At 36.2% G+C, this 25,554-nt stretch overlaps 1 protein-coding gene across 1 annotated transcript in view; it reads right to left on the bottom strand.

Annotated features, from left to right (window-relative positions):
* The window catches only part of Med13 (mediator complex subunit 13), a 93,468-nt gene that overhangs the window by 53,718 nt on the left and 14,196 nt on the right, over window positions 1-25,554 (bottom strand). Inside the window, exons 4-9 of the mRNA XM_038325940.1 lie at window positions 11,784-11,929; window positions 10,904-11,101; window positions 8,901-9,095; window positions 7,882-8,044; window positions 7,254-7,364; window positions 900-1,583 (exon numbers count right to left, since the gene is read on the bottom strand). Of these exons, the coding sequence (XP_038181868.1) occupies window positions 900-1,583; window positions 7,254-7,364; window positions 7,882-8,044; window positions 8,901-9,095; window positions 10,904-11,101; window positions 11,784-11,929 (1,497 nt within the window). The remainder of the gene's footprint in view (window positions 1-899; window positions 1,584-7,253; window positions 7,365-7,881; window positions 8,045-8,900; window positions 9,096-10,903; window positions 11,102-11,783; window positions 11,930-25,554) is intronic.

Genomic DNA, 25,554 nt, shown 5'->3' with positions numbered 1-25,554 from the left:
TGAACAAAAGGGCAAACTAGATGTAGAAAGATATCTATAGTGTATTTAATAGTACGGGATTAGTACCAAATATATGGAAAGAATAAATACAAAAGGAAAGGAGACCCTTAAAATTTAGAAAGGTTATTCACAGAGGAACATTAACTATTTAATGAACATTTTAAATGTTTAATCTCACCAGAAAATTATAAACATGTGTTAAGATAAAGCCTCGTCATTCTTCATGCAGTCAAAATAGTCTTATCTTGCCAAGGGGATGAAAATGAAAATCAACATGGTTTTCATGGTCTATTGGCTCCTAATGGTATAAACCGTAGGCCAGCTGTTTGAAGAGCAATCTGGCTCTAACCTTTTCACTGAAAATGGAATCATCTGAAGGTCTGGCAATTCCTCTTCAGATATGTTTACTAAAGAAATCCACATACAAGGAAGTATGCAGCCACCTCCTCAATTTGCTGCTACCTACTCTACTGCTATAAAAAACAGACAAGATGATGTCTACCTAAAAGAGAGGAGACAAACTACAGCATATCCACAAGTAACACACAATCTCAAAGCAATGATACGAATTAACTGAACCATAAGGCATGCGTAGACACAGAAAGTGCCAAGCTCAGGAGCATGGAAGGAGTAATAGGAGAGCACAGGCAAAATCCTTTAGTTGGGTAAGATACTGAAGTTTTTACACATTACTTTCTCCAGATATTTGTGGCTAAACGGCTTCATAATAGAGAGCTTCCTTCAGAGATAAACATACTACAGAAATTATTCAAATTTAGTACTCGGAATATCTATTTTTATAAATCTTAACCCTGTAAAATCGTAGAGTCATAGCATTAAGAAGTTACAACACCTTTTACTCTTAACTTATAGTAGTGACTATTGAGAAATATACATACTCTGTAACTGATGTTACACTTTCCTGTCCAAAAGGTCCAACTGGATCGTCCTTGAATTTATCATTTGGAAGCTGAGGTGGTAAAAACTCTACATCTTTTTTCTTTGGGACTTTGTAATACTTCCAGGCTACATTAGCTTCATCTTCTTCCAAGTTTACTGCTGTACCAACATACACAGTAGGTTCTACAGCTTCCTGAAATGGAGGTGGAAAAGACTGGGACAAACTGTCTATTCTATCTTCCATTGGTTTGGTAGGAACCAAGGGATCCGGTGTTGGCATTTGATAAAAATGTTGACTCTGGGGAGTTGAAGGTGTTTTAGTCACTCCTTCATCAACCACATCACACGGATGAGGGCTAAGTGGGGGAGGCTGAGGAGAATTTGCCAGTTCAGTCCCGTGCATCTGCGGGGTCTTTGCTATGTCATTAGTACGGATGTTTGAGAATCTCACTTGACTGTCTGCAGCAGAGACCACAAGTCTTTGGCTGGCTGAGTCTGTGTCCATGCCAATAGCATCACTAATAGATACACGATGGTGAAAAGGAGTCAAGGGGCGTTTTTGTGGCTTTTCACTCTTTTCTTGCTTCTCATTGGTCTTGTGCTTAGGAAGTACTTGTTGTTGCTGCCCTAAAGATGGGGCCTGTCCTTGTTGCCCAGTATTTCTTGTTTTGAGACTTTTATGCCTGAAAAGTTAAAAGATAGGTTTAGTTATTTACTTAAAAGTACAACTATTATACAAAGTATGCAAGACTGTGAAATACTTGAGATCATGTTTTTCATACACAATTCTAATAGAATTATTTGAATTTAAGAAAGTTGTTCAGTGATCTTAAGCATAAAAACATATAGAACAATTATTCATAAAAGCTAATTTGCCAGACTGGAGAGATGACACAGTGGTTAAGAGCACTAACTCTTGCAGAAGCCTCAGGTTCAATTCACAACACCTACATGGTGGCTCACAACCATATTTCTCTCCAGTTCCAAGGAATCCAATGCCTTTTTCCTAGCCTCCACTGACACCAGGCACATATATATGGGACACATCCGTATTTGTAATCAAAGCACTCGTGTACATAAAATACAACTTCTAAAAATTTTTTTAAGTCAACTCACTTATATTCACTTAATAGCTCTCTGATCAAATAACTAATTATTAGTCTATATCATCTTATTATCTTAGCATCTCAATAAACACAAAAATCTAGTTAAAATAAAAAGTATAAAGTTTGCAATTTCTTCATTTGTAAATATACCTGGTATTTTAGAGTTAGTAAATGTTAAGAATGGCTTGCCCAAAACTTAGCCATTAACTATAATACAGCAGTAACTGATTAGACTAGAAAGGGCTAGAACTGACTTGAAAGATGGATCTACTTATGTTCTCTCAAGATTTGGATACAGAAGAAAGGGATCACTAACTAGATTAGAAAAAAAAGAAATGCTTAAAACAACCTTTTCTTTATGCATGAAGCAGTTCTGAACCGAAAACAGAAGACTTGGGTTCAAGTCACAACAGCCGTTGGTGGTTCCCAACCAGTTTAACTCCAATTCCAAACAATCTAATGCCTTTTACTGATCTCTACCAGGACCAGGCACACATACAGGCAAAACACTTAGGCACATAAAACCCACCTTTTAAAAAATTTTAAGTCCTGGACTTAAATTATCCCTTAAAATCTAGTAATTTTGTTGGATCTAATATCTCTTTCAAAATGAGGCTTCCATTTCACGATACTGACAGACACGTTTTCTATTCTATTTCTTTTTACACTAAGAAATTATCTCACAAGGCAATTGAGTATGGAATCTTAAATTCAATATTTATTAAGTTTTAATTCTGGGGACCTTATTTGTTAGTTAAATCAGAGATACCCAGAAAGAACAAAACAGCAGTAGCACAGGCCTGAGAGCCTGCTTACCTCAGTCAACCCTGGAGATCCACACATGCTGCCTGGATCTCCACATGCTCACTGCTGCATGTGCATGCCTGACCCAATAAATACACAAATGTAACAAACCAGAATTCTAAAAAACTGACAAGCCGGGCAGTGGTGGCGCACGCCTTTAATCCCAGCACTCGGGAGGCAGAGGCAGGCGGATCTCTGAGTTCGAGGCCAGCCTGGTCTACAAGAGCTAGATCCAGGACAGGCTCTAGAAACTACAGGGAAACCCTGTCTCGAAAAACAAAACAAAACAAACAAACAAAAAAAAAACTGACAAGCATTTTTTTTTCAAAGAAATTTCTTTTCCCCCCCTTGATTTTTTTGAGACAGGGTTTCTCTGTGTATCTTTGGCTGTCCTGGAACTCTCTAGACCAGGCTGGCCTTGAACTCACAGAGATCTGCCTGCCTCCGCCTCCCAAGTGCTGAGATTAAAGGCATGAGCCACCATGGCCGGCTCAAAGAAATTTCTGATAATGGAACATTCTGCAACATTCATTCCTATAGAGTCTGGGATATCATAGGAAAAAACATGACCTATAATCAAAGGATAGAAAGAAACCAAATCCCCATTACCCAAACAAATGTTAGAATCAAAAACAGTATATGAAAATCATACACCAATATTCTTCAAGAACACAAGTGTACATCATTAACAGGAGCAAATTAACAAATTAGCAACAATTCAGCTCAGTAAAATTTAAAACAATCAATACAATCAAATGGAGTTTATCCTAGTTAAAATTTTAGGTATGAGATTTAAAAAGAAATAAATCTACAGTATTCATTAAATTAAGAGAGTAAGTGAGAAAACAAAGGAACAATACTAACTCCAATCATTACTACTTAATACTTAACTAAAAATGTATCTAGTACAAGGGAAGAAAAAAAATCAAAGATCTCAAAAGAAGAAAACTATCTTTATTTGCGATTTATAGTTAGAAACTTCAGTGCAAAAGTCAAAGTATCAACTTGTAGTCAAACTGTTTTGGGGGAAGATGGAAACTCTCTATGCAATACTGGCTGTCCTGAAACTGTCTATGAGCTAACAGGGTAGCCTCCACGTTCTGAGTACTGGGATTAAAAGCATGGGCCACTCAAACTGACTACACTTAAACATTCTTAGAAGACAGATAACCAGACCCTGTGTCTCTTCTGGTGTGACATATTGGAAAGCAATTTTCTATGAAGTACTCATGCTAAATATGCTGAATATAATTAAAGCTCTAAAGTAAGTTTCTACTACAATGATAAAAATGTCCTCTATATGGCTCTTAAGTATTTGACTAAGATGCTAGAGAGAGGGCTCAGCAGTTAAAAATACTGGCTACTCTTCTAGGGGACCAGGGTTCAATTCCTAGCACCTACATGGCAGCTCACAGCTGTATGTAACTCCAGTTCCAGGGTTTCTGATACCCTCGCCTGGACATACGTGCACATAAAATAAAAATAAATTTAAAAAAAAAGTTGAAATCTGAAATACGACATTGCTTTCTTAAGTAACGATTCGGTAAATAAACACTTCACTAGACTACAGCCTGTTAACAAGTATACTAATCTACCTGACCAATATAAAAACTCAATCAAAACAATTTTATCCCCTAAGATAATAAATAATTCTGAAGATAGTTTTCAGATCAATGCATGCACAAGAAAAATGTAAAAATATGAATGCCTTAAATTTATGAATATGAAACTGAGTAAACTTGATACTCATTTTCACGTCTCAAGAGTTTAAAAAGTTCTTTTGCTCACAACTATCAGATTACCCACCTAGTCTACTTTCTCCCTAGCATTCACTCTTAAATTGAAAAAGAGACCTGAATATTTTTTTGTAAGGAAATTACTGCATCACTTCCAGGGTATGGGTTTTAGCAAGAGGTTTGCTCACTCATGTATTCTGAGTCTACGAAAGCTCTTGTCACAGACTAAATATTGAAAAAAATATGTAACAATCTATAACCACAAGAAACACAAAGCAAAAAGTTCCAGAAGTAACTATGTCTATCTAATCTAGAAAAAATTATGGTACCACCATTCAGTAGAATATTTAATAATAATTAAGTTTTTAAAGCAATGAGGTAGACCTACAAATAGCTAATACATGAACATTTGATGTCAAAAAAGAAAAGGAAATAAAGCAGTCGAAAGATCAAATACTATGTATGCTTTGGGAAAAAAACTACATATACCCAAAATTACAGAAAAATAAATGGAAAAGGTACATTTATTAATTCAATATATCAAAATCTCTGTAGATGTTGCCTTAAAATATGAAAGAAAGTAACTTTATAAAAGCAAACTTTTAGATTAAGGCCAAGAATTTAAATGCTAACAATATGTATTTCTTAGTGTATTCTCCTAAAATCACTTTACATAATGTAATTGAAATTCATTATGTCAAGAGGACTAAAACAAAAGTACATGTTAGAAACAAACAAAATTTGCCTAATAAAAATCTTAACATAGGGTCAAAAAGAAAAAAAAACCTTCTCTAAGGGACTAGAGTAAGCACTGTATAGTCACAGGCAGCACAACACTTCAGACAATGATGGACCACATATCCATCAGTGGTCCCAGAATATACACTGCTTAATGACAGTACAACTGTCTTGGGTTGTGCTTTATGATCTTCAAAATAAAATAGCCTAAGGATCCAGAATTTCCCAAAATATATGCCCACATAAAGTGATACATGATTATTCAATTCTGCCACTGCCGAGTGAAAGCACCACAAACAATATAAAAATAAGATGTGGGTGTGTTCCAATCAATTTTTATTTATATATACACTAAAATTTGATTTTCAGATAATTTTCATGTCTCACAAAATATTCTTCTTTAATTTTTAAAACTCTTTAAAATGTAAAAAAATCAGGGAGCTAGAGCAATAACTCAATGGGTAAGAGCATGTGTTGCTCTTCCAGAACATCTGCGATTAATATCCAGCACAAACATAGCAGCTCATACCTGGAGATCCTACATCCCCTTCAGACCTTCAGGGCACTGCATACACATTGTTCTCATACATGCAGACAAAATACCCAGACACATATTAACAAAATACTTAAAATGTTTATCATTTCCAACTCATAGGCCATACAACAAAACAGGGAGTGGACTACATTTAACAAACTGAATTTAGGTTGCCAACCCCTGTTCTTAAATTATGTTCAGGAACATGTGTATTTAACTAGTTTAATCTGTTAAATATTAATTAAAATATTAATTAAAATATCATTAATTAAAATATGGATAGTTTAAACTATCCATACAGGTAAGTTTCAACAATGTTGCTTTTCAAAAAGTAGATGATTCAGACCAAAGAGTCTAAGTAGAAACATTAAATGTACATAAAAAACATACCACAACACTGCAGAGTCTGTCAATATATTCAAGTAAATACAGTTAATATGTAAAAAAGCAAAAGCAAAATGAAAAATAAGAACTCTGGCCACAACCTGCAGGGACTCCATTCCTTCAGATCATTTTCATGGAAAAACAGAGGTAGGTACATATTCAATCACAAATCAAGGTTACAGATGTCAAGCATCTGTAAAACCATCTACCTTTAATCTGCAGAATAAACTTGACAAAAATGTCATAAAGCTTAACAAACAAATCTCAACAAAAGCCCTCAATATATAAAAATGAATACAACTGCTCAATGAACTCCAAGCTAATCCATTCTGCTACAAATCTTTCAACAATGCAACTCACTAGAAAGCTGGTATTTTGGTCATGCCTCCTGTAAAACCATTACTTCATAATCTTATTTCAGTAACTTGCCAACAGTTACCAAGGATAAAAACTTGTTACACAAAACTCAACACTGTATATTTTAAAAATCATGAAAACCATCTCTGCTATAAACACACCTGGGAAAATTTCTCAGGCATATTACAATTAAGAAATGTGTTCCTCCAGAGATGTGTGAGCCAAGTATGGTGATGCATAAGTGTAATTCAAGCATTTAGAATGCTAAGGCAAGACAATCTCAAGTTCAAAGCCAGCCTGGGAAGCACAGTTAGAGAGCCTAGAAACAAGCACAAAAAGTGTGCCTATAGCTGCTATCAAGGTTCGGAGAGATGGTTCAGCAGTAAAGCACACTGGTTGCTCTTCCAGAGGGCCTGGGTTCAATTCCCAGCACCCACATGGCAACTCACAGCTGTCTGTAACTTCAGTTCCAGGGAATCTGACACCTTCACACCATTGTACATAAAATAAATTTAAAAAAAATAAAATAAAATAAATTTTTAAAAAATTATCATCTATCTTTTCTCACATTTCTTTTTTGGGAAAAAAAAATCCTACCATACCATATTTCCAAAGATACCCCAAACAAAGCATTAGCATCTTAACTATAATAAATACATACATGTAAGCATCACCAACTAGAAATAAACTTACCTCAAACAACTGCAGGTTGTTCTTTGTGTGGCTTCAACGAAGTCCCAGCATGCTATTTTATCAGCTGACTCTTCTTCACACAGGCCACTGGATGTAGCAGAATACTTCCTCCTAAAGTAAATTATAAATTCCTTAGAATATATAAAATTTCTTTTAGAGTTCAATTTAATCTTTATATTTTTGCCTTTTGTTTTCTTGGGTTTTTTTTGGAGACAGGGGTTCTCTGTGTAGTTTTTTGGAGTCTGTTCAGGAACTCACTCTTGTGGACAGACAGGCCTCAAATTCACAGAGATCTGCCTGCCTCTGCCTCCCAAATGCTGGGATTAAAGGTGTGTGCCACTACTGCCTGGCTCTAATCTTTAAATTTTTTTTAAATTAATTTTTCACAATTTTTATTTCATACTCGTACTTAACCAACAGACAAGTTTTAAATCTCAAAATAAAAGATACAACTGGACATAGTGGCACAGCCCTCTAATCTCAGCACTTGGGAGGCAAAGGCAGCTGGAACTCTGTGAGTTTGAGGCTTGCCTGGTCTACAAACCAAGTTCCAGACTAGTCAAGGATACACAGTGAGATCTTGATCAAAAACAATAAACAAACAAATAAATAAAATAAAGATACATACTTGTTCTGTAATCTGTTCATGTTGCATTCTTGCCAGACTCTATCTACCACGTGATTTGCTAATTTTCTGGGTATTTTCCCACCATGATGGCTAGTACTGTCAGTGTTGAAGCCATCAGATACTGAAGAAAATTTGACCCACTTCTGGGCAGACTGAGGATCAACTGGAAACAAACAAAGAAGAAGAGGCTATAGAAAGGTGAAAACATTGAAAAGTAACGTGGGAATTTTACTAATTTGTTGTATGGTTTGCTCTTTTCTCTATTTGGTAATAAGTCTAGTGACATTCTGGGGTCAAAAAATTTTATTTAAATGCAGAGAGTAAAAATTTTGAGTAAGGTATATAAATTGGATGGTAGCATGCCAATACTGACTTCAAGACTTGAAGGATTAAAAACAGAGGTTCCAGGTTTAGCTCAGTAGTAGAATACGACCTTATTATGAAGGTCCTGGGTTTAATTCCCAGCAACACAAGCAATCACACACACATACAAAATGTATATGCATGTGTGTGCACACTCACACGTGTTATATATGTGTATGAGTTGTCTTAATTTTGAAAGTGCAATGAATATGTAGGAATAAGAAATAAATTTGCCATTATATATGTGTATGAGTTGTCTTAATTTTGAAAGTGCAATGAATATGTAGGAATAAGAAATAAATTTGCCAGTCGGTGGTGGCGCATGTCTTTAATCCCAGCACTCAGGAGGTAGAGACAGGCAGATCTCTGTAAGTTCGAGGCCAGCTTGGCCTACAGAGCGAGTTCTAAGATTCAAAAAATTAAGTCTACAGCTTTCTTAAGAGGGTCAGAAAAAAGACCAATTTATAATCAATGTATACATACACAGAGGGTAAAAGCAAAAGTTTTAAGTGTGAATTTAGATGAATATGTTCTTTGCATTATGCTTGCAATCTTCCAGTAAGTTTTAAACAATTTCAAGATAAAAACTGTGTAAGTCAGATGTACTCAAATGAACAGATTTGTAACCACAGCTAATAATGCAGTTAGAGTAATACCTGCTTGAACTTCCTCAGGAGACGTGGGTGGGGTAAGAGTAACTGAAGACATAGCAGGATCTCTTGTGGAAGCAGGCACTTGATGGGTACCCAAGCAAGAAGCTGAACAATGAGAGGATCCCACAGAGCTAGGAGTAGGAATGTCTGATTGAGGGACTAGAACAAAGCAAGCTGGGTAGATCATTCGGACACCCGCTAAGAACAGAAAGGACAAAACAAAAACAAAATCAGCTGCCAATTTCTCAGTAATGGAATTATTTTCACTGAAAAGCACTGTAGTAAAAGATAAGCCTAATAAGATAGCATCACATTTATATAAATAAAGATATCGTATCAATGTGTTTGAGTGTATGGAGGGCAGAGGATAAACTCAGACACCAGTCTTCACTTTTCACATAGTTTGAGACAAGGTCTCACGGCTGCTGTCTAACTAGCCTGTGAGCTTCCAGGTCTGCTTCTATCACAACTTTCCATCTTGCCATAGGAGGGCTGGGATTACAGGAAAACACAATACTGTACTTCATGTAGGTTTTGGAATCCAAACTCATATCCTTACACTTGTACCACAAGTACTTTAAGCCAATAAACCATACATTTTCTATCTATAGATGCATTTGTTTGTTTTTTAATATTTTCATACAGCTGACCAGGGTGCATTACATTATAAATTTTAATTTATAAATTTAATGAAGGCAATCAGGAAACTTAGATCATAGATCATTTTGCTTTCTTGTCTATTTTAAAAGTCTAATAAACATTTATATTCTGTTTCTGTCATAACTATTCCAATAACAAACAATGTATTTACTGAAACGAAGTAATGAGAATAGCTTCAATTTTTTAAAAAAGCAAGCCAAGCATATATCTGTATTCCTAGGACTCAGGAGGTTGAGCAGGAGAGTCTTGAGTCCAGGAACAGCCTGGGTTACAAGAAAGAGTCTCAAATTCAACAAAAATAAAGAGATAGGATAGATAGATAGATAGATAGATAGATAGATAGATAGATAGATAGATAGATAGATAGATAGATAGATAGATAGATAGATAGATGGATGGATGGATGGATGGATGGATGGATGGATGGATGGATGGATGGATGGATGATTGATAGATAGATAGATAGATAGATAGATAGATTAGATAGATGATAGGATAGATAGATAGATAGATAGATAGATAGATAGATGATAGATCCAGCCCTCCCATGTGTTAATCCTTACATGTGATATTACTATTAGATTCCATTAACTACAGTAAAAACTTGTCCCTATTATCTGCTCACGCCTACCGTGTTTTTACACACCATCAGGCTTAACTATATGCCGCATCTTAAGAGAGTTAAATATGCTAGGAGAGATTGGTTCAGTATTCTTTAACATCTTATTTCTGCTATGTGATTAATATGACCAGAAACAGATCTCCTTGCTAACCTGTATCCTTGAATGTTTAGACATAGAGACTAAAGCTAATCTGGAAAGAACTGATTTAGGTAGAACACAACAAAACCAGAAAGTACTTACGGATATTTTCTGTTACTGAAGGAGAAAGTTTTACTAATATTCAAACACTATACAAGCTGTCAATCTTTCCAGCCTCCAAATATTAACACCTTTACTCTTGCCCCCTTCTTGAGCATATATAGACAATAGAGTATGTTCCTCCATCACTATAACTCTGGCTTTACCATGTAACTAGCCTTGTCCAATTATATGTGAGCAAATACATCCCAGCAGAAGCTTTAAATACATTTATATGGTTAGGCTTGGTCCCTATTATTCCTTTATTCTGGAACACTGTGTCCCAGATACTGGGTATTCTTTAACCTAGACTGTACAATGAGAAGACACATAAAGCCATCACAGCCAAGCTGTAGCCCTTATGTAATGTTCAAGAAATAAAATGTTTGGTGTTGGACGCCAATGGGGTTGTCTGTTATTAAACAAAATCTAACTAAAACACGCAAGATTTATTATTCTCCTTCAGACTAATATCAGAATCCATACCAACAAGAACTTCTACTGCAGCCAAAGAATCATCTTCCCAATCCATATCTTCCTGCTTCTCTTCAGACATCTCCTTCAAACCACATGAAATAGGATAGAACTGTTTCCATTCACCAATTAATTTTTTTGTAGCTGAATCAGACATCTTGAATGCCTGTCCCGTGAGAGTGCCATTTAGTCCAAATGGACTTAAGATAACTAGAAACCAAAGCAGATTTCAAGTAAGTAAAGACTGTTACAGCCAATAAAAACCATAATAAACAGTGTTGCAAAAAGGATACAACAAGGAAATCCATTGGGATTACACTAAGAAAGTCAATTTATTACACTTCATAATTTTTAATATAAAAACAATGCTAAGATTTTGAAAATTGTTTAAAATATGCTTACCCCCAAATCAGAAAACAATACATTTCAAAATAAAATGAACTGGAAATATGTGTGTATCATACACTTTATTCTGACTCATTAAAAAAGGGGGGGCAACCTGAATAAAATGTGGATAAATAAGTCTAAATATTTATGAAGTACTGCCACAAAAATTTAGAAAAACCCACACACTACATTTAAAATAGTAGATACTTCCAGGACTTAAAAAGCAATCAACACCCTTATAAAACAACTTGAGTTCAACAATTCATGGTATAAATGAAATCAAAAGTTTCCCTTGGTAGCTATGCTAAACATGGCTTATGCAATACAACCTTGAAATGATTAACACATTGATAATATAAGATGCTATTAACAGAAAACACAGAAATGTTAATATTCCCATTAATAAAATTTTTAATTTCACTAATGATACTTATTTTGTTGTCTTACTACTGTAATTGCTAGCATGAAAGTTTTAATTTCCAATACTGAAATGAGAATAATCTACCTTGAAATGGGCTATTAGACTGTTGAGCAAGGGTGACATGCTCTTCACTGAGAAGGTATACAGGTTGATGTTGGTTAATTTCCACACTGGTACAAACATTGCTGTCTCCATGCAAGAAAAAGGTGAAAGAGCAGGACAAGTGTTCACTAATAAAGAAGGAAAAGTTATATTTTAGTGATGATTAATAGCAAAAAATTAAAATAACTTGCTTTGTATTTGATGTTTTAATTATTTTGAGACAGAAATTCACATATTTCAGGCTAGCCTCAAATTCACTATGTAGTCAAGGATGACTGAACTTCTGATCATCCTAACTTGACCTCCTGAGTGCTGAGATTACAAGCATGTGCCACCATGCCTTATTTATGGGAACCTGGATCCTGGGAACATATGGTCTCATGCATAATAGCCAAGCACTCTACTAAATGAGCTACATTCCCAACTCAACATGCTTTGCTTTATTAAGAAGCTATACTACAAAAACGCATACTTTAGCTCAGAAATCTTTATCATGTGTAGAGGGGAAAATTATGGATATGAACAAAGATAAAAAGTGTTCTTCACAACACTGTTTATAATACAAATAGCTTTAGGAAACCAGTTAAGATAAGTTAGGTACACCACATATCCAATTATTAAATGACCACAGAAATAAGTCAAGGGAAGTTTAATGCAAAATAAACTACCAATACAATCCCAATTTTTTTTTAAAGTTGGGGAACACATGCACACTCACACACGTGTGCACACTCACAGACACACGCATACAGACACACACAAAACAACTCTTCATGAAACTACTAAAAGGGAGCAAGTGTTATTCCTTCACTCAAGAAGGAACTTTTATGCTAAGCACCATGGCACTGCACCACGCCATGAACTTCGTTCAATGCTGAAAGGACAGAACGCTACAAGAATGCCTTAACATGAAGAACTCTGTACTGAAAATAAAATTTAATTCATGAGACCAGAACTTGGATTTCATTGCCAAGGTTGTTCTGAGCATCCCATGATGACAGCCATCAACCTACCTTCATCACTTCTCCCATTTCAACACTTCTGGGTCTGACGGTCTTAGATGTCTCTTCTCTCACACACTGGCTTCCCCAGTGATCCTTAAGCAGGCCTGCCTTTGTACCTTCAGTTTTTGGTTGTTTTTTTTTTTTTTTTTTTTTTTTTTTTTTTCTCAAACCCTCTGAAGCCACCTTAAGACTTTGCTCAAATAATTTCTAAGTAGGCATTTCACTAATTAATCTATACTGCTTCCAAAACCTTTCTTTTTTAAAATATTTATTTATTTATTATGTATACAATATTCTGTCTGTGTGTATGCCTGCAGGCCAGAGAGGGCACCAGACCCCATTACAGATGGTTGTGAGCCACCATGTGTTTGCTGGGAATTGAACTCAGGACCTTTGGAAGAGCAGGCAATGCTCTTAACCACTGAGCCATCTCTCCAGCCCCCAAATCCTCTTTCTTGGGGGTGAGAGGGTGTTTTTGCTAAAGGAAGAATCACTATCATGTAAATACATTTTATAATTTTACTTCTCACAGTTGGCCCAGAATGCAACCTCTAGTAAAAGAAGAATTTGCCTTTGCTCTCTATCGCATCTGCAGTAAGTCTCTGACACAAAGTGATACGGCACATCGATACACGCTACATACTGTAGGATAAAGTCGATATCTGAACCACCTTTTTATAACTAACCATCAAGTCTATTTTTAAATTTATTCTCTGTATAGTGCTCTAAACCACAAATACAAAACTATCTTAAATTTTTCTTTGTTCCATCATTCCCTACTTCTACCAATTCCTGATTTCTAACTCTCAATAATATTTGTGATTTATAGATCCACATGTCTTTTAGGGGTGTTTTTATTATCAAGTAATAAAATATTTTTTGTTCGTTATAATGTTTTACTATGTATCCCAGAGTAACCTAGAATTTGTAATGTAACCAAGAACAGCTCAAATTCTGAAGCATTTTGCCTTCCTTGGCCTCCTTGCAGTGCACCCACCACATTCATGTCTAAGTCTTTTAAGGTCTGAGAAGAATCTCCTACATTGCCTCCTTGCCTCACACTGCTACATGGGATCTTTCTAAAATTAATTATGATCATATAACTGGAAAGCTTAAAATCATTCACTGGTTCCCCCAAATGTTCGGGGCTAAATTCAAAAGCATTAACATAGCACTTTAGGCCCTTTAGAATCTGATTTTTGCCAAACTGTGTAAACCATGAAACTTAACCCACCAAAACCGCTTTTATCTGCCACACACTTGTCTCCACATCCTAATCTCCCAAAATTCCTTTAGTTCCCTGATGGAGGAGTGTCTATGTGTTACTTTCATTTTTAATAAAGAAAACTGCCTTGGCCCTTTAAGAGAACAGAAAATTAGGTAGGCGGAGTAGACAGAACAGAATGCTGGGTAGCAGGAGTGGGGAGACGCTTCAGGCAGTCGCCATAGGAGTCTCCATGCTTCTCCTCTCCGAGATGGACGCAGGTTAAGATCTCTCCTGGTAAGCACACCTCGTGGTGCTACACGGATTACTAAATATGGGTTAAAGGAAGATGTGAGAATTAGCCAATAAGAGGCTGAAACTATGGGCCAGGCAGTATTTAAATGAATACAGTTTCCGTGTAATTATTTTAGGTAAAGCTAGCCAGGTGGCGGGACACAGCCCGCCGCTTCTTTCTACAGTTCCCAGACAATTTATAAATACCTTAAAAAGAATTTTAACTTTAATATCAGTGTAAGATTTCATTATTGGCCCCAACTCATTATCCACTTTCCTTTATAAAAACTGTTACTTGGTAACTCTACAGTAACATTGTGTGTGTGGATACATGTGTGTACAAGTTAGTACATATGCACTAAGTGTGCAGGCAAGTTAAAGTTAAGTGTTGTCTTCAACTGCTCTCTACTTTATATTTGAGACAGAGTCTCTCACCAATCCTATAGTTCACGATTTGTTGAGAGGGGCTGGCAAGCAAGCCCCAGCAATCTTCCTGTCTCTATCTCTATAGCACCAGGATTGCAGGCACACATTGTCAGAGCTGGCTTTTTTTTTTAAGATTTTATTTATTATGTATACAACATTCTGCCTCAATGTATGCCCACATGCCAAAAAAGGGTGCCAGATCTCATTGCAGATGGTTGTCAGCCACCATGTGGTTAATGGGAATTGAACTCAGGACCTCTGAAGAGCAGCTAGTGCTCTTAACCACTGAGCCATCTCTCCAGCCCCAGAGCTGGCTTTTTATGAGGTGCAGCAAGCTCTTTTGATGACTTGAGTCAAGTGGCTTCACAAGCCACTGAATAGCAAATCTTCAATGTATATAGTAAACGCTTTCAAAAAATATTTGCAAGCATAAGCAATAACTTAAAATAGACATAGGTTCTTTAACTTAAAAAAAAAAAAAGACAGGTTTAGAGACCTGAATTACATATCTTTACCTATTGTTCCTCTAAACAGTAACATTCTCTGAAATACTTTCTACTGTGTTCACTTCTAAAAAGGAATATGAAATTAGGAAACAAAATACTTTTCACAGTCAGCCTCAGCAAACTTAGTGACACCATATTTCAAAATAAACTAAAGGGGCATTAAGTGTGCAATCCAGTGCTAAAACATGGACCAAGTGTCTGTCCTCAGGACAAAACAACAAGAAAAAAAGCATGAAAACCACTCTCAAATTCCCCAACAACTTATATTCAATGAGAATTTTGCCATTTAACCCTTTTAAAGATACATTTTATTTAGTTTATGTGTGGTATGTGCACATGCATACGTGCTTGTCAGGGTCAAAGGACAACTGGGAGGCATCAGTTCTCTTCTTCCACATCAGCCTCTAAAGATCAAACTATCAAGTTATCAGGTTAGGTAGCAAGTGCCTTTACCTGTTAAGCCATCTCTCTGGCCCCATTTAAGTTAGAAAAGAAAACTTGACTTTCTAATACAAAGTAATAAATTAGCCTCCAATGAATCTCTGTGGAAAACTAATACTGTCTATCTGCAACACCCTGTTTACCAGCAGCTCTTAACTCCAGCAATCTATAGCAAGGAAAACCATCCCTCCCACACTGCTAGCAAATGACCTCAGTGTACACTGATCATACTGTAATACAGAAAGATTTATAAACTAAGTTTGTGTATAATGTTGGGGGAAAATGCTCTAAAATAGGATTCATATTTTTAAGATTCTTATATTGAAACCAATATTCTAGTCACAGAACACTAAAGGACAAAGAATTTTAGAATACCACTTACATACTAGTCAGAATGGCCTCTTTCAGAGAGAAATGTTATCATCTCTAGTATCATCCTATGATGTGCCTATGGTTAGCATGAAGGAAAATGAACAAATGTCTATTACTACAATGACATACCAAGGAGCTTACATTGACAGTGACTCTGAAGGAAAATGAAGACTAGTGTTCGTTTTCTATTTACCAATATGGCAGAATTCAAAGATCAAACCACAATAATTTTGTTACAGAAATGTTCGATTATATATTGAAATTAAATAAAAGGGTTCTGTTTGTTTTTCCATATTTTTCTCTGTGTGTGTGGACTTTGAGCATGCCATGGTACACTTGTAGAGGTCAGAGGTCAACTTGTGGGTGTTAAGTTTTTTTTTTCTTTCTACCACATAGGTTCTGGGAATCAAACTTAGGTCACCATCAAGCTTGGTGGCCAAGTGCCTTTACCTGCCAAGGTAACTCACAGGCCTCTAAAAGATTATTTTCTAAGATGAGCCCCCAACACACACACACACACACACACACACACACCAAAAAAGGGGGGGGGCAGACAACGATGATCACTCAAGATCAAAGTTAGCTCCTCTAGAACTAGATTGTAGTAAATGGCACATCTTCTACAAGCCCAATACTTGGGAAAAGAAAACAGAAGAATAAAAAGGCACCCTAGGTATACAGCAAGACGTTATCTTAGAAAAGCAAAGAATTTTATCACAAGTTTTTGTTTGTTTTTGAGCAGTTTCATTCTGTCTCTCAGACTAGCGCTGAACTAGTCATGTAGGCTGGCATCAAAGTTGAGATCTTCTGATTCCACTTTCAAAGTACCAAGATTACTGGCTAACAGGTGTTTGCCACCATATCCAGTTTGCTAGAATGGGTTTAATTAATATAAACACTCATATGTGTTTGTGCATGTGTGTACATGCACATGTGCCCACATTAGAGTACATACGTGCGTGTGTGTGTGTGTGTGTGTGTGTGTGGTGTGTGTAGTACTAAGAAGTAACATACCTGTTTTTTTTTTCACTTGTCTTAAGTTACAGAAAAACAATCTTTTATTTTGCTGGTAGAGAATTTGAGGATCAAAGAGGGTTATATGACTTGGTTTTTTATTTGTTTTTATTTTTGAGACAGTGTCTCTCTAAGTAGCCCTGGCTGTCTGGGAACTCACTATGTAGACCAAGCTAGCTTTGAATTCATTGAGATCCGCCTGTCTCTATCTTCTTAGTGCTGGCATGAGCCACTACACCAAGATATGACCTATTTTAAATTCATAAAATTAGGGCTGGGGATGTAACTCAATAGAGCAGCAGTAGTATAGCATATGAAACCCTGATCCATCTCCAAGACTGATCAAACAATCACACTCTCCACAAACATACATGCGCACACGATAAAATTAGTTAAAGAAAGTACTGACTTAAAAAATAAATAAATAAATAAATGAGGAAAAAGGTAAATAAATAAATAAATAAATAAATAAGACAGTCATCCTATTAAAAATAGGCAGAGTCTGGTATTTTCCCAGAAAAAAATATATAAACAGCCAATAAATAAACATGTTCACTAAAAGTAGTGATTAATGAAATACAAATAAGAAATAAACTAAGATACCACTTCACACCAACAAACATGATTATTAACAATCAGTAAATAACAAGCATTGTTAAGGATGCAATGAGACCGAAACTCTTATATTGCTGATGAAAATGCAAAACACTACAACCACAATGAAAAATAGCATGGCAATTTTCCAGATAATTAAAACTTAAAATTGTCATATGATCCAACAATTTCACTTCTGAGTACGTAACCACAAGAATAAAAAGCATGGACCCAAGGAAATATTTGCACACCAGTGTTTATAACGAGCAGTCAAAAGGTGGAAATGACTGAGATGCCAGTCAGTAAGAGGACACACAAATATGCTCTACTACACCATGGATCATTATTTGGTATTTTAAAAAAAATCTCTCCCATACTACAACATGGATAAAATCTGAAAATATGCCAAACGAAATAAGTGAGACACAAAACAAATGTTATATAATTTCATTTATATGAGGTGCCTGGAACACTCACAGAAAACAAAAAAGTTGTTTGTTAGGGACCAAGGTGTAGGAGAAAAGGAGTTACTATTTTATGGGTAAATTTTCAGCCTAGGATGATGAGTAAGTTCTAGACTGATAGTAATGACAGATGCAGCACAATGTCAATTTCCTTAATGCTGGGGAAATACTGAAAAACAGCAAAAATTACCAACATTATTATATGTTATAATATTTTAAACTAAGTTATCTTAATTCAGAGATACTTGTAGTCTATAAATTCAATAATTTCATTTTTTTAACTTTTTGTTTAATTATAGTTTTTATTGTTGTTTGGTTGGTTGGTTTTGCTTTGCTTTGTTTTTTTGAGGCAGAGTATCACTCTGTAGGCCTCGCTGTCCTGGAACTCATGTAGACCAGGCTAGCCTCAAACTCAACTCTGCCTCCCAAAGCTAGGAAAGGCGTGTGCTTCTATGCCCAACTAAGTTTTTAAATTTATAAATTAAGGTTAGCTGCCGGGCGGTGGTGGCGCACGCCTTTAATCCCAGCACTCGGGAGGCAGAGGCAGGCGGATCTCTGTGAGTTCGAGACCAGCCTGGTCTACAAGAGCTAGTTCCAGGACAGGCTCCAAAGCCACAGAGAAACCCTGTCTCGAAAAACCAAAAAAAAAAATAAATAATAATTAAATTAAGGTTAGCTCATATCACAGGTTCAAGTTAAGACACCATACCAGTAAATGTCCATGTTTGTTTGTTTATTATTCATTCATTCACTCACTCACTCATTTTATTGATTGATTGACTGACTGACTGATTGATCGATTGGACACAGCTTGCCTCAAACCCACTATTACTCAGCCATAAACTTCTGGTCCTCCTGCCTCTACCTCCCAAATGCAGGAGTGCTACAGACTGAACTTTGTGCTGTTAAGCAAACACTCTACCAACTTACAGTCCCAGCCCTACTATCAGTAATTTTTGGACATTCTCCAGATCATCTCCACACTTAGACAACGTTGCAAACCACATTAATCAGCAATATCAGACATCCTTAATAAATCTTCATGAACAAAGGAGCTATACTAAAATACCAAAGAACATATCTCTTCATCTTCTATGTATTTCTACACATTTAGTGAACACAATACTGAATATATAGTAAAGAATCCTCCAGACAGATTCAATGCCCATCAAAATTCCAGCAAAATTCTTCAAAGACCTCAAAAGAACAGTACTCAACTTCATTTGATAAAGCAAAAAACCCAGGGTAGCCAAAACAATCCTGTACAATAAAACAACTTCTGGAGGCATCACAATCCCTGACTTCAAACTCTCCTACACAGCTACAGTACTAAAAACAGCCTGGTATTGGCATAAGAACAGACAGGAGGACCAATGGAACCGAATAGAAGACCCAGATATCAATCCACACATCTTCGAACACCTGATCTTTGATAAAGAAGCAAAAAATATCAAATGGAAAAAAGAAAGCATATTTAACAAGTGGTGCTGGCATAACTGAATATTAACATGTAGAAGAATGAAAATAGACCCATATCTATCACCATGCACAAAACTCAAGTCCAAATGGATCAAAGACCTCAACATAAAGCCAGCCACACTGAACCTTATAGAAAAGAAAGTGGAAAGGACACTTGAACACACTGGCACAAGGAACCACTTCCTAAATAGAACCCCAGCAGCACAGACACTGAGACAAACAATTAATAAATGGGACCTCCTGAAACTGAAAAAGTTTCTGTAAAGCAAAAAACATGGTCAACAAGACAAAACGACAGCCTAAAGAATGGGAAAAGATCTTCACTAACCCACATCAGACAGAGGTCTGATCTCCAAAATATACAAAAAGAACTCAAGAAATCTGACACCAAAAGATCACATAATCCAATAAAAAAAAAATGGAGTACAGACCTAAACAGAGAACTCTCAACAGAGGAATCTAAAATGGCTGAAAGACACTTAAGGAAATGTTCAATATCCTTAGTCACCAGAGAAATACAGTTCAAAACAACTCTGAGATTCTATCTTTTACCTGTAAGAATGGCCAAGATCAAAAACACTAATGACAACTTATGCTGGAGAGGTTGTGGGGAAAAGGGAACACTTCTGCACTGCTGGTGGGAATGCAAGCTGGTACAACCCCTTTGGATGTCAGTGTGACGGTTTCTCAGAAAAATAGGAAACAGCCTTCCTCAAACCCAGTAATACTACTTTTGGATATGTATCCAAAGGATGCGCAATCGTGCCACAAAGACATGTGCTCAACTATGTTCATAGCAGCATTGTTTGTCATAGCCAGAATCTGGAAACAACCTAAATGTTCCTTGACCGAAGAATGGATAAGAAAAATGTGGTATATTTACATTATTTTGAGTGAGGTAACCCAGGCCCAGAAAGACAATTATCACATGTACTCATAGGTGGTTTTTAAACATAAAGCAAAGAAAGCCAGCCTACAAACCACAATCCCAGAGAACTTAGACAACAATGCGGACACTAAGAGAGACATATAGATCTAATCTACATGGGAAGTAGAAAATAGAAAAAGACAAGATCTCCTGAGTAAATTGTTAGCATGCGGACCTTGGAGGAGGATTGAAGGGGGGGAGGGGAGGCAGGGAGGAGAGCAGAGAAAAATGTAGAGCTCAATAAATATCAATAAAAAAATTAAAAACAAAAAAAAAAGAGAATCCTCCAGCACTCGAGAGGGAGGGGCAGGTGGATCTCTGTGAGTTCCACAGAGATCTGTGAGGACAGCCTGGTCTACAAGAGCTAGTTCTAGGACAGGCTCCAAAGCTAGAGAAACCCTGTCTTGAAAAACCAAAAAAACAAATCCTTTACAGAGCAACAGAAAATCTGTCTCAAGAAACTAAAACAAAGAAATCCTAATGTTTCAAGTACCAGAGCAAAATTCATCAGGGTACAAGTGTTATCATCGTGTAAAATCAGATTTTGTAAGAACAAATCAGTTTAGAACAACTACAGAAGGGGAAAGTTGGACAGTCTGAAGTAGCTAAGGCAAATTGGCAGTGTATACCCTGATATGGGTCTACCATTCACTCACTCACAACTGAGAACACAATTAGTTTTGGGAGACCATCAGGTATTAGCTAATAACCAACCAACACTAACAAGTAAAGTTAAAGCCCTAAAATCTAGTTGTTAGACAATCACCATATAATTAGAATCATTTGGACTACGGCCAATCCAAATTAAGGTATGTTCTGAGCCTAAAAAAACACACAAGATTTCAAAGACCTCACACAAAAACATTAAACTATCTCAATGGTATCTCTTATAGATTTACACTCTAAAATGTATTTCAGGTGCATTGAACTAAGTAAAAAATATTACTAAATTAATTTCACCTGATTTAGGCTTTGTATAAATTTTATTTATTGTGCACACACATCCATCTAAGCATATCAAACACATTACTAAGCTCAATTAACAGTCTAACAGAAAATTTAATGTGGTTTACATCTTATTTCCTTATGCTACCCAAGAAGACACAAAGAAATAACAGTAAAAGAAATATAGCAATGCATGACTAGAGACCCAGCAATGAGGAGCTGTGAAGGATCTTTAGTTCAAGTACAGGTGGAGCTACATAAGCATGACACTCGAGATCTCAACAAACAAGGATAACACAAGCAATACCTCTTCAACTTTTCAGAGGTAGTAAGCTATCCAAAAAACAAAGAACATCCTAAACCTATTAACTGCTACTAATTCCATTCCAGCAGAGATTTACATGTCATGGTGCTTATTTTTTAATTAATTTTGAAGATCAGGAGATAAAGCAAAAGCCATGTGAAGGAGTAAAGTTTCATTACTGCAATTTAAAGCATATCCTGCTGCTTACTGATTTAATAATAAAAAAAAACTTGACCAACTGCTTAAATAAAACACAAAAGCACCGTTTTAATAATAAAGACAACACCATCCAAAAGAACTTTCTACAATGATAGGAATGCCCCACTTCTGAACTGCCACTATACAGAACAGGTATTTGAAATATAGCTTCTGAAACTGAAATAATTTTTTAATTTAATTTCAATATACTGGATCTAAATAGCAAAACGTAGTTAGTGGCTAGCATATTAAACAGTGTAGGCCTAAAACATCTGTAAAGAAAAAAAAGCACCCTAATATTCTTTTCTTTCTTTTTTAGGAGATATGGGGAAGTTATGATGAGATTAAGTCTCACTATATAGTCTAGGTTGATCCTGAACTTCCACCTTCAGTCTCCGGAGTACTGGAATTACAGGAATGTACCACCATGCTCAGCTTTAATATCCTAATTATAATAATTTGCCACAAATTCTTGAGGTAGTCCTCTCCTTCCCCGAAAAACAAAACCAAGAATAATCTTAATCTTTGTGGTTCAGGTAAAGGCACCAGATAAGAACATATTGAACCACAGATTTGATCCTATGTTCTTTTTATTTTATCTGTAGTTAGCAACTATTTATTCTATCCTGTATGTATACATGTATACCTGTGTGTGTGTATATATTCATGTGCATGCACACGTGCATATGTTCTTATACTAATCACTCTATGCTGCCTTTTAAAATTGGGGCTACAGATAACTATCGTACATAAAATAAAGATGTCAAAAGCCCAAATTAGCAATTTTTTCATAAAAATTGATGTATCTACAGCTGAAGATATGGGATAAGATTATAGTATATGTTAAAACTAAATACTAGAGCCTGGCGGTGGTGGCGCACGCCTTTAATCCCAACACTTGGGAGGCAGAGGCAGGCGGTCTCTGTGAGTTCGAGACCAGCCTGGTCTACAAGAGCTAGCTCCAGGACAGGCTCTAAAGCTGCAGAGAAACCCTGTTTCGAAAAACCAAAAAAAAAAAAAAAAATTTAAATACTAGCTAAAATCAAATACTATCAGATATAGTGGATCCTGCCTGTAAACCCAACATTCTGAACCCTAAAGCATGAGGATCACCACAAATTCTAAATTAGTCTGAACTACATAGTTATACCAGGACAATCTGAGCTACAAATTCCATACTATTGTATATAATCTCATCTGCTACTTAGCAAAATCTCTTATGGCAATATACTTCATAAGATGTAAAATTAGTTGTCTCAAACAAGAGTTGCATACCAATATTGTTCTATCTTGTATACCTTACTTGAAGCTCATTTAAAACTTGCTAAATTAGGGTCCAGGGAGATTGGCTCAGTGGGTAAATTTACTTACCATCAAACCTGAAAGTTTGAGTTCTGTTCCCAGGAGCCACACGATAAAAGGTAAAACTTCCAGAAGATGTTCATTGACCTTTACAGGTGTGCTATGTGGCACAAGAAGGCCATGACTCACATATATACAAATAAATAAATGGGCAAATGAATAAATGAACTTTTTTTTAATGTTAAGGCAGTACAGTGGGAGCTACCTATAATACCAACTAATAGGAAGGTAAGAAGTAGATCAGTTGAGCCATTCTGGACAACACAATGAGACCTGGCTCCCTCCGGCCAAAAATTTTGCCAAATGTACAAACTTAATTGTCCACTTAGCAATACAGTTATAATAGATTCAACATGACAAAAAACTTAACCAAGCACAAACTCAGTAATATTCTTACTCGAGACAGTCTTACTCAGATGCTCAAGCATCACACGGGTGGGAAGTTGCTAGTTCTTATAACATCTATTTGCTTATAATCTTACTAGCAAATTCAGACCCATGTACTACAGAATGATGCCTCCTATTTAAGATAAAATGCTAGACATTCTTTCATCCAATCATCTGAAGATGATTTTGTTTCAATATTTGCTCTTACAAATGTTAAGGGTCCTTCATACCTATCCCTGCTGCATCACTAGCAGGTGACTCCATTTTTTGTCACTCAGTTCCTAGAAACTACTAGACAACTAACTACTTCTATGTTCAGATTATCACAAAATGACAATCTCCCTAGATTACCATGTGGTGTATATGCCACAATTCCAACTCCTCCAGAAGCTGACACAGAAGATTCCAAGTTTGAAGCAAACCTGGGTAACTTTGAAAGGCATAAAAATAAAAAATACAACAAAATGCTAAAGATACAACTCAGCGAGGAGAGCACTTGCCAGGTATGAATGCAGCCTGGGTTTGATCCACAAAGGGAAGAGAGAGACAGACAGAGACATACAAGACAGACATGAACAGAGACATAGACAGTAGCATGGGGTGTGTGTTATACATATACAGTATATAAGCAAGCAAAGACATTAGAAGAGGATACCAGGTATACTTTATTTCTCTCCATCTTACTCCCTTGACACAGAATCTCTCACTGAATCTAGGCTAGGCTAGGTTGCCAGGAAGTGCTAGGGATCCTCCTATCTCCTCCTCCCCACCATGCTGTGGTCATAGACCTGTTCCAGATCACACCCAGTTTTTTACATGGGTGCTAGGATTTCAACCCAGGTGCAATAAGGACTGTTAGCCACTGAACACTATCTCCAGTCCCAAGAGAATCTTCGTACTGAAAAAGGCAGACAAGTACAATGGCACATGCCTGCAATCACTGCACATGGGGCTGAGGCAGCATTATGAATTTAATATCAGCCCACAGTGGACTGTATAGCAAGACTTTGTTTTCTTGTTTGTTTTGTTTTTAAAAAGTAAGAAGATAGGAACTATTTTCTCTTTTGTTAAGATCAAGTCAGTTCACAGCATAAACATTCCTCCCTGACAACTTCATTATTCTTTTATAAAATGTTCATACAGGTGAGCATCCCAAATCCAAAAGTATCAGATGTTCTGATATCTGAAACTTAAGTTTCCTATGATTTGAAAACCAGCATTTAACTCACTTTTTTCTGGTTAAAAATCAATTTTATACAACTATGACCACAAGTAATTCAAAACAACACACGGTATTTCCAGTAATAAAAGTTTTAATTTAGCCTCCCTTCTCAATTAGGTAATCCCACAGAAAACCACTAGTGTTCTTGTGTAAACAACAAGTAGAGTCTGTGTGATTCATGGAAACCTCCAACTATAAGTAGTATTGCCAATTATTAGCAATCATGTAAGAGAGATTTTCCTAAGAAAGATAAAGACATTCCCAGTATCTGCATGTATGAGCACATTCATTTCCCTCTCTACACTCATGAAACCTCTTCCATCTAGATAGTAGAGACACGGAGAATGGCAGATAGAAACAGAATCTGAGGAGCTAACATGGTGAAAATTGTAGTTCACTTAGTAGATAAAGGTAAGATGCAAACTAAACCAAATCAAAAAAGGCTCAGAAGTTGAGAACAGTGATATGTATCTGAATGCAAGAGTGTAATGTATAACTGAAAACAAAAGTTATGAAAATTCAAAAAGTTGGACTCAGAAACTGATTTTATAATCTTCTAATAATTTTTAAAAGATTGATTTAAGCCAGGTATGGTGGTGCCCTTTAAAC

Source organism: Arvicola amphibius, chromosome 4 (assembly GCF_903992535.2).
Source record: "Arvicola amphibius chromosome 4, mArvAmp1.2, whole genome shotgun sequence".
In the NCBI taxonomy this organism is placed as follows: domain Eukaryota; kingdom Metazoa; phylum Chordata; class Mammalia; order Rodentia; family Cricetidae; genus Arvicola; species Arvicola amphibius.
This window is presented reverse-complemented; position numbering and strand designations above follow the sequence as displayed.